At 46.0% G+C, this 10,315-nt stretch overlaps 1 protein-coding gene across 7 annotated transcripts in view; it reads left to right on the top strand.

The window, feature by feature from the left end:
• Positions 1 to 6,644: 6,644 nt before the first annotated feature.
• The window catches only part of DLG5 (discs large MAGUK scaffold protein 5), a 118,389-nt gene continuing 114,718 nt past the window's right edge, over positions 6,645 to 10,315 (top strand). For 4 of the 7 annotated variants that reach the window (XM_060769077.2, XM_067466962.1, XM_067466960.1 and 1 more), the window contains exon 1: positions 6,645 to 7,596. In XM_060769077.2, coding sequence (XP_060625060.2) covers positions 7,191 to 7,596 — 406 coding nt within the window. In that variant the 5' untranslated portion in view covers positions 6,645 to 7,190. The remainder of the gene's footprint in view (positions 7,597 to 10,315) is intronic. The other 3 variants (XM_067466963.1, XM_067466961.1, XM_060769078.2) reach the window with 1 other exon arrangement.

The following is a 10,315-nucleotide window of genomic DNA, read 5'->3' as shown; positions in this document are numbered from 1 at the left end:
TTAATTAGTTGTAGGGGCCACGTTCACACAGCGAGTTAAACTGCTGAGTTGCTGAACTTGTTGACTGAAAGTTTGGGGATTTGAATCCGCAGAGTGAGTGAACTCCCATTGTTAGGCCCAGCTTCTGCAACCTAGCAGTTCGAAAACATGTACCCGTATATTCTGGCATATAAGACAACTGAGCGTATAAGACGACCCCAACTTTTCCAGTTAAAATATAGAGTTTGGGATATACTTGCCATATAAGACTACCCCTCTTCCAACGCACACCAAATAAAAATTTAAAAGGCATTTAAAAGGCATCAGATTTGATTTCAATATGGTAATTTTTCTATTACTGTACCTCCTCCTCTGCCTGTCAGATCTCACACATAGGTGCCTGCACTGCTTCACTGTAGTCTTCAGGAGCGAGATCTGATAGGCAGAGGAGGAGGTATGGTTATAGGATACAAAGGTGGGCCAGACATGTAAAAGAGATGTGTTTTTCTGGGCTCAGACCCACTCTATCTCTTTTTTTCCATACCCTGGGTACCCTGGACACCTGCAGCTTGCACCTTCCCAGTGAGTCGCCCCTTCACCTCACCATCGGGACCTCGTTAAGTCCACGAATCCTGATAAATGGATTTTCTTCTACCATAATTGTACAACGTCTCCCTTAATGCTTTCATACAGTCACTGCATATGGCAGGGATGCGGCCACTGCCATTTTTGAACTCCCCCCACAATATGCAGCAACCACAGATTCTCCAATCCGGATTGGAAGTTTCAGCATCCGCTCTATAAGACGACTCCCAGCGTATAAGACTACTCCCGTGTATAAGGCTACTCCAGTGTATAAGATGACTCCAGTGTATAAGACGACCCCTGACTTTTGAGAAGATTTTCTTGGGTTAAAAAGTATTTATTTATTTACTTTATTTATATATCGCTTTTCTCAGCCCTCAGGCGACTCAAAGCGGTGAACAACATCGATACAAAACATCACGAGACAAGTATAGGGCAATTAAAAACAATTGCAACATAAATCATTAAACATCAGTATAACAATCATTAGCGCCTCAACAGTAAAATCAGAATCCAGTCTCATCATCCATTATTCCGTATTCCTATGTTGAATTACACTGTTTAATCAAATGCTTGTTTGAACAGCCAGGTCTTCACTTTCCTCCGAAACGCCAGCAGGGAGGGGGCCGATCTGATATCTGCAGGTAGGGCGTTCCACAGCTGAGGGGCCACCACTGAGAAGGCCCTGTCTCTCATCCCCGCCAAGCGCACCTGTGATGCAGGCGGGACAGAGAGCAGGGCCTCCCCAGATGATCTTAGTGTCCTAGATGGTTCATAGGAGGAGATGCGTTTGGAGAGGTAAGTAGGGCCAGTAGTCTTATATGCCAGAATATACAGTAAATGTGAATAGAAAAATAGGTATAGTTTCAGCAAGAAGGTAACACTGCTCCATGCAGTCATGCTGGCCACATGGCCCAGGAGGTGGCTACGAACAATGCGAGCTCTTTGGCTTAGAAATGGAGATGAGCACCACGCCTCAGAGGTGGAATCAAATAGAATTAATGCTGAGGGAAAACCTTTACCTTGACTAATTAATTAGTTAAAATGAATGAACAACTCACCGACTGAGAAAGTCCTACTTACACACTGTCAGTATGAGCAATGAGACTAAACACTACAGATACATCAAATAATTTGATGTGGGACTGAGTATTACTGATGTTACAGTCACCTCAATCTGAGATTGAGCAGTACTGCTAACCTTAGTTAAGAGGAGTTCTTGTTTTAGATTAAAATATTTCCTGATTTAGATTAAAATATTTCCTGTAGAACCCAGAATAGCAACATTAACTAAGAGTGAACCTATTAATTAATACTGCTATAATTGCAACATGAAATCTAGCAGAAATCCCCAGAAACCCAAAGAAATTGGCAGATTCAGGACAAGGCAAAATTATTTACTTCTCTACATAATTAAATGATAGATTCCAACATTACAAGATGTGATGTTAAACAATATCTTTTGTTATTTTTTAAAAAATAAAACGTTTGGATTAGAGATGGGCAATAGAGGGTGCATCCACACCGTAGAATTAGTGCACTTTGACATCACTGTAAACAGCCACAGCTCAATATTATAGAATCCTGGGAGTTGTAGTTCGGTGAGGCACCAGCACTCTTTGCAGAGTAAGTTAACAACCTTATAAAAATACAACTTTCCGATTATATAGAATGGTATCATGACAGTTAAAGTAGTGTCAACCTGAATTATTTCCATAGTATAGATGCATCCAGTTGTCAGCAGACATTAGTCATGACATATGTTGCTTTTTTACTGGTATATTTGTTAGTTTTCCACTTTTCTCTCTGAATCGAGACCCAAAGTTGAACTTCCGTGTTCAGTATTTCCACAGGACAATCAAGGGAGGAGAGTTATTTGTTTTCTACCATGTTTATTGGCTTTTGGAAACAGGATGTTGGACTAGATGTAAACATGGTGTGCTGTAGCTGAACGTTTACAGTCTTAGATACATAAGTGCTCTGGTTACTGACCCTCATACATATTCTTAAATCTATATAAGCAAAACCAAATAATATCAACCGGACTGACTTTTTATTCTCTAATGGATTTATCATTGAATATTTTTTGTTACTTGTGATAGATTCTTGATACATATACTGTCAATTTGTGACAGGAAACGCAAGACATATCATAAAAAGGAGGAACTGAAGGGAAAGGGGGAAAGGAACGTACCATGATCCTTGTCCTACATTTTAAAGGGTCATGATTGGCATCTTTATGGATCCTGCTGCATTCTGTCCCACTCCTACAACTTTGTAAATATGCTTTATACCTTGACGCCTGAATATCATTTATATTGCAATTGAAGGAAAAGGTTGATATCCAGGAGATTTGCGTTAAAGTTAGGGTTAGAGGTGCTGCTACATTTCATTCCCCTTCCACCTTTTTTTCTTTAAATTATTGTTATTATTATTAAAAACATTCAATGCCGGAACATAAATAAACTATAAACCAGTGGTTCTCAACCTTCCTAATGGCGTGACCCCTTAATACAGTCCCCCATGTTTTGGTGACCCCCAACCATAATATTGTTTTCATTGCTACTTCATAACAGTCATTTTACTAGTTATAAATCATAATGTAAATATCTGATATGCAGGATGCATTTTCATTCACTGGACCAAACTGGGCACAAATACCCAATACACCCAAATGTGAATGCTAGTGGTGTTGGGCGAGGATTGATTTTGTAATTTGGGAGTTGTAGTTGCTAGGATTTATAGTTCACTTATAATCAAAGAGCATTCTGAACTCCACCAGCGATGGATTTGAACCAAACTTGGCTCCCATGACCAATGGAAAACACTGGAAGGGTTTGATGGGCATTGACCTTGAGTTTGGGAGTTGTAGTTCACCTATATCCAGAGAGCACTGTGGACTCATGCAATTGTGGATCTGGACCAAACTTGGCATGAATACTCAATATGCCCAAATGTGAACACTGGTGGAGTCCGGGGAAAATAGATCTTGACATTTGGGAGTTGTCGTTGCTGGGATTTATAGTTCATTACAATCAAAGAACATTCTGAACTCCACCAACCATAGAATTGGCTCAAACTTCCCACATGGAATCCCCATGACTATCAGAAAATACTGTGTTTTCTGATGGTCTTTGGCGACCCCTCTGACACCCCCTCGCGACCCCCTCAGGGGTCCCGACCCCCAGGTTGAGAAACACTGCTATAAACAAACATGAACACTAAAATTCATTATCCGTTTTATGCTGCAAGAGGTGAACATGGCTAGCTACTTCTTTGAAATATAACACACGTTCCTTTTTCCTTCCATTTTCCCCAGCATCATTATCTTCTCCAAGCTTTCTTGTTTTCTCATTATGTGGCCAAAATACTTCATCTTTGCCTCTAATATCCTTCCTTCCAGTGAGTAGTCAGGCATTATTTCCTGGAGTATGGACTGGTTTGATCTTCTTGCGGTCCAAGGCACTCTCAGAATTTTTCCCCAACACTACAGTTCAAAAGTGCCCCTCTTCCTTTGTTCTGCCTTCCTTATGGTCCAGTTCTCACATCCATAGGTTATTACAGGGAATATGATTGCTTTAACGATGCAGATCTTCATTGCCAGTGTGATGTCTCTACTCTTCACTATTTTATGTGTTGTCAAAGGCTTCCATGATTGCAATAACTTGGTTGCTGTGCATTTTTCTGGGCAGTATGGCCATGTTCCAGGAGCATTTTTCCTGACATTTCACTCACATCTATGGCAGGCATCCTCAGAGGTTGAGAGGTCTGTTGGAAACTAAGTAAGTGAGGTTTATATATCTGTCGAGTGTCCAGGGTGGGAGAAAAAACTATTGTCTGCTTGAGGCATGTGTGAATGTTGCAATTTGTCACCTTGATTAGCATTTAATGGCCTTGCAGTTCCCAGGCCTGGCTCGTTGCTGCTTGAGGGAACCCTTTGTTGGGAGGTGTTAGCTGGCCCTGATTGCTTCTTGTTTGGAATTCCCCTGTTTTCTAAATGTTCCTCTTTATTTACTGTCCTAATTTTAGAGTTTTTTGAAATTATTGGTAGCCATATTTTGTTCATTTTCATGTTTTTCTCCTTTCTGTTGAAATTGTCCACATGCTTCTGGATTTCAGTGGCTTCTCTGTGTAGTCTGACATGGTAGTTGTTAGAGTGGTCCAGCATTTGTGTGTTCCCAAATAATATGTTTATCCAAGTTGGCTGACTTCTCTGGTCTGCAGTGCCTTTCATGTTCCTTGATTTGTGTCTGGGCAATGCTACGTTTGGTGGTCCCTATGTAAACTTGTCCAGCTGCATGGTATATGGTAGACTCTTGCAGGGGTGAGAGGATCCCTCTTGTCCTTTGCTGAACGTAGCATTTGTTGGATTTTCTTACTGCCTCAAGCAGGGCCAGCTAGTCATCTCCCAACAAAGGATTCCCCCAGGCAGCAACCAGACAGGTTTTGAAGCTGCAAGACCATTAAATGCTAATCAAGGTGGACAATTGCAACATTTAGACTTGCCTCCAACAACATTCAGACTTGCCTCCATTCTTTCTCTATCCTGGACATTCCAGATATTTAAACCTCACTTACCTAGTTTCCAACAGACCTCACAACCTCTAGGGTGCCTGCCATAGAGAGTGGCCCAGCATTTCTGTGTTCTCAAATAAAATGCTGTGTCCAGGTTGATTCATCAGGTGCTCTGCTGACTTCTCTGGTTAGAGTAGTCTGCAGTGCCTTTCATGTTCCTTGATTCGTGTTTGGGCGCTGCGTTTGGTGGTCCCTATGTAGACTTGTCCACAGCTGCATGGACCACTCTCACAACCACCATGTCAGACTACACAGAGAAGCCATTGAAATCCACAAGCATGTGGACAATTTCAACAGAAAGGAGGAAACCATGAAAATGAACAAAATCTGGCTACCAGTATTAAAAAGCTCTAAAATTACAACAGCACAACAACGGAAAGGAAACAAACAAGGACATCTAATCACATCTCAACAAAAGATTGCTCCAGGCACTGCCAGGCAATCAACTGCTAATCAAGAAGGTCAGTTGAAACATTCACACCTAGCTCCAGCAGACAAGAGTCCTTTGTCCCACCCTGGTCATTCCACAGATATATAAACCCCTTTTCCTAGTTCCAACAGACCTCACTACCTCTGAGGATGCTTGCCATAGATGCAGGCAAAACGTCAGGAGAGAATGCCTCTAGAACATGGCTATATAGCCCGAAAAAACCTACAACTGAGTGATTCCGGCCATGAACGCCTTCGACAAAGCAAGAAATACTGTTTACTCACAAGCATAAAGACATTGCATATTTTAGAAACCAACACTTTCTCATTACTTTATTTTCCAGATCACCAGACTGGGCCACAGCGATTCATGGCAGGGGACCGCTAGTGTATGAGTGTGTGTGTGTGTGTGTATATATATATATATATATATATACACACACACACACACACACACACAAACATACATACTAGCGGTCCCCTGCTAGTATGTATATATATATAGCGGTCCCCTGCCATGAATCGCTGTATGTGTGTGTGTGTGTGTGTGTATACATACATACACACACACACACACACACACACACTAGCGGTCCCCTGCTAGTATGTATATATATATAGCGGTCCCCTGCCATGAATCGCTGTATGTATGTGTGTGTGTGTGTGTGTATATATATATACATACATACATACATACATATACATATACATATACATATATATAATATCTTGTAATCTTACTTTCCGGATAAATGTAATTTAAAACTATGTTTAGGTGTATTTGTTGTTTGGAAGCACTGTGTATGTGCCATAGTAAGCCGCCTTGAGTCCCCCTGCTGGGGCAGAGAAAGGCGGGGTATCAATATGGCAAACAAATAAATAAATAATCCTGGCATTATGATGATGATGATGACAGCTGGCAGCTTGCCTTGCGCGCGCGAGCCAAGGCGAGTCTCGAGCCAGACCCTGGGCGCGAGGGCGGCGTCTACCGGGGCCCAGCAGCTCGCGGAGAGAGGCGGGGCTTGCTCCTTCTCCTCCTCCTCTGCTTGGCCCAGCCGCTTTTGATTGACGGCCCGCCGGGCCAGCGACTACAGAGGAGGCGGCCAGTTGGGCCGGCGAAAGTTAGCCAGGCGCTGAAGAGAGAGAGAGAGGAGGAGGAGGGGGAGGGCTTCCTGAGGGCTGGGAAGCGGCCGTGTTGGGCCTCCCTCTTCCCCTTCCCTCTGGGGAGCCGAGCCTTGCACCCGCGGAAAGCGAGGAAAGATGGCTCCTTCCGAAAGCAAGACCTGTTGGGAGTGTGAGGGAAGAGGAGCAACAGTTGGGCCGCTTTGCCGCCCCGCTTGGCCCTCGGCGGCGCCTTCCCTCCTCCCCCCTCGGCTTCTACTCCTTCAATAATACCCCCGAACCCGGAGGGGAGGAGAGGAAGGGGCCTGAGGGAAAGTTGCTCGCCCGCCCGCCTGCCTTTGATTGCAGGGAGTGGGCGGGGCCTGTGCTGCGGGGAAGGGAGGAAGGAGGAAGGAAGGAAGGAAGGAAGCAAGCAAGCAGGAGGAGGAGGAGGAGGGGGCGCCCGACACAAAGCATCCTCCTCCGCTCGGCCCCTCGCAGCCGCCTTCTCCCCCGCTGCCATGGAGCCCAAGCACAAAGAGCTGCTGGCCCAGTGCCACCAGAGCCTGGCCCAGGCCATGACCGAGGTGGACCAGGTGGTCGAGCTGCTGGAGGCGGCGGGCGCCCTCAGCCCCAGGGACCTGCTCCAGCTGCGGGGGGCCGGGCCCAAAGAAGGCCAAGAAGGGGAACCCGAAGCAGAGGGCCAGGGACAGGAGGAGGGACAGGGCGGGAGGGAAAGGTCCCCCTCTTCCTCCTCCGCCGCCTCCTCCGCCGCCTCCTCCTCCTCCAAGGCCAACCTGCTCATCCAGCTGCTCCTGGCCAAGGATCGGGACCACTTCCAGGACCTGCGGGTGGCCCTGGAGAAGACGCAGCCCCACCTCCTCGCCATCCTCTACCTGAACAACGCCCAGAGCGAAGAGACCGCCGGTGAGTCACAGGACAAGGGGGGGGGGGAGTAGGAGGAGGGGGCACCCAGAATCATAGAAACCTAGAGTTGGAAGAGACCTCATGGGCCATCCAGTCCAACCCCCTGCCAAGAAGCAGGAATATTGCATTCAAAGCACCCCTGACAGATGGCCATCCAGCCTCTGTTTAAAAGCTTCCAATGAAGGAGCCTCCACCACACTCCAGGGCAGAGAGTTCCACTGCTGAACTGCTCTCACAGTCAGGAAGTTCTTCCTCATGTTCAGGTGGAATCTCCTTTCTTGTAGTTAATAACAAGTGCACGCCAAGGCGTCATGCCAGCTCCCCAGTGAGTGAGACTTATGACCCACTGGGCTATGGCCCCTCAAGAGACTCTACCAAACAACCATCACTTTGCAAGGGACCCCGAAGGGCCATCCAGTCCAGCCCCGTTTCTGTCGAGGCATCAAGGCATTCCTGACAGATGGCCATCCAACCTTTGCTTGACAACCTGCAAAGGGACTCCACCACACATACTTCCAGAGTGTAAACACACACCCATACCCACAAAATAACATCCAGATTTTGGGTGATTTCTCTCTCATAGCATTTGGCTTCTTCCAAAAGAGCCATCAAAGCATTCTTGCCAGATGGCCATCCAACCTCTGTTTGACAACCTGCAGAGAAGGGGACTCCGACATATGTACTGCCAGAGCATAAACACAAACACAATAACATCCAGATTTTGGGGGAGGGAAGGAGAGATAGTGCCTCTCTCATACCATTTGGTTTCTTCCAAGGCTACCACCAAAGCATTCCTGACAACCTGTAGAGAAGATACTGCCAGAACGCAAATACACAGACACACACACACACATGAAATAACACCCAGATTTTGGGGAGGGAAGGAGAGATGATGTCTCTCTCATACCATTTGGCTTCTTCGAAAGGGGCCATCAAAGCATTCCCGCTAGATGGCCATCCAGCCTCTGCTTGACAACCTGTAGAGAAGAAGACTCCTTCATGCACACTGCCAGAGCATAAATACACACACACACATGTAATAACATCCAGATTTTGAGGAGGGAAGGAGAGATGCTGTCTCTCTCATACCATTTGGCTTTTACCAAAGGGTTATCCGGTCCAACCCTGTCTCTTGTCATGCAGGACGCTCCATCAAAGCATTCCTGACAGATGGCCATCTAGCCTTTGCTTGAAATCCTGCAAAGAGATTCCACCGCATGCACTGACAGGTTGTAAACACATTCATACACACAAAATAACATCCAGATTTTGGGTGGTGTCTCTCTCATAACATTTGACTTCTTCCAAAGGGGCCATCAAAGCATTCCCAACAGATGGCCATCCAACCTCTGCTTGACAAACTGCAGAGAAGGAGACTCCACTATACACACTGCCAGAGCATAAACACACACACAAAATAACATCCAGATTTTGGGGAGGGAAGGAGAGATGGCGCCTCTCTCATACCATTTGGCTTCTTCCAAAGGTGTCATCAAAGCATTCCTGCCAGATGGCCATTCAGCCTCTGCTTGACAACCTGTAGAGATGAAGAGTCCTCCATACACAATCCCAGAGTGTAAACACACACACGAAATACCATCCTGATTTTGGGGAGGGAAGGAGAGATGGTGTCTCTCTCATACCATTTGGCTTTTACCAAAGGCCCAACCGGTCCAACCCTGTCTCTGTCATGCAGGAACGCTCCATGAAAGCATTCCAGAAAGATAGCCATCCAGCCTTTGCTTGACAACCTGCAGAGAAGGAGACTGCCATACGCCCTGCCAGAAGTGCAGGGCGAGGCATTATAGGTGAGACTGTGACCCACTGGGTTATGCCCCCTCAAGAGACTCCACCACAGTACCATAGGGTTGGAAGGGACGCTGAAGGGCCATTCAGTCCAACCTATTTCTGTCATGCAGGAATATGCCATCAAAGTATTCCTGACAGATAGCCATCCAGCCTCTGCTTGACAACCTGCAGAGAAGAAGACTCTGCCATACACACTGCAAGACACACACACACACAATAGCATCCTGATTTTGGGGAGGGAAGGAGAGGTGGTGTTTCTCTCATACCATTTGGCTTTTACCAAAGGGCCATCCAGTCCAACCCCATCTTTGTCATGCAGGAACGCTCCATCAAAGCATTCCCGAGACTCTGCCACATGCATTTCTAGAGTGTAAATACACACACAATCCCAGACAACATCCTTTGAATGCCATTTTCCTGCTTCTTGGCAGGGGGTTGGACTGGATGGCCCATAGGTCTCTTCCAATTCTATGAAAGCATTCCCAACAGATAGTCATCCAGCCTCTGCCTGGCAACTGGCAGAGAAGGATACTGTCTCACACACTGCCCGAGTGTAAACACACATGCAGTAACATCCAGATTTTGAGTAAGAAAGGAGAGATAGTGTCTCTCTCATACCATCAAAGCATTCCCAACAGATGGCCATCCAGCCTTTACTTGACAACCTGTAAAGAGACTGCCACACACACTTCCAGAGTGTAAACACACACACATACACACAAAATAACATCCAGATTTTGGGTGGTGTCTCTCATACCATTTAACTTCTTAAAAACGAGCTGTCAAAACATTCCCGTAAGATGGCCAACCAGTCTCTGCTTCACAGAGAAGGAGACCGTCACACGTACTGCCAGGGCATAAACACACACGAAATAACATCCAGATTTTGGGGAGGGAAGGAGATATGATG

This window comes from Anolis sagrei, chromosome 3 (genome assembly GCF_037176765.1).
Source record: "Anolis sagrei isolate rAnoSag1 chromosome 3, rAnoSag1.mat, whole genome shotgun sequence".
Classification (NCBI taxonomy): domain Eukaryota; kingdom Metazoa; phylum Chordata; class Lepidosauria; order Squamata; family Dactyloidae; genus Anolis; species Anolis sagrei.
Note: the sequence above shows the minus strand (reverse complement) of the source record. Positions and strands in the feature narration are given on the sequence as shown.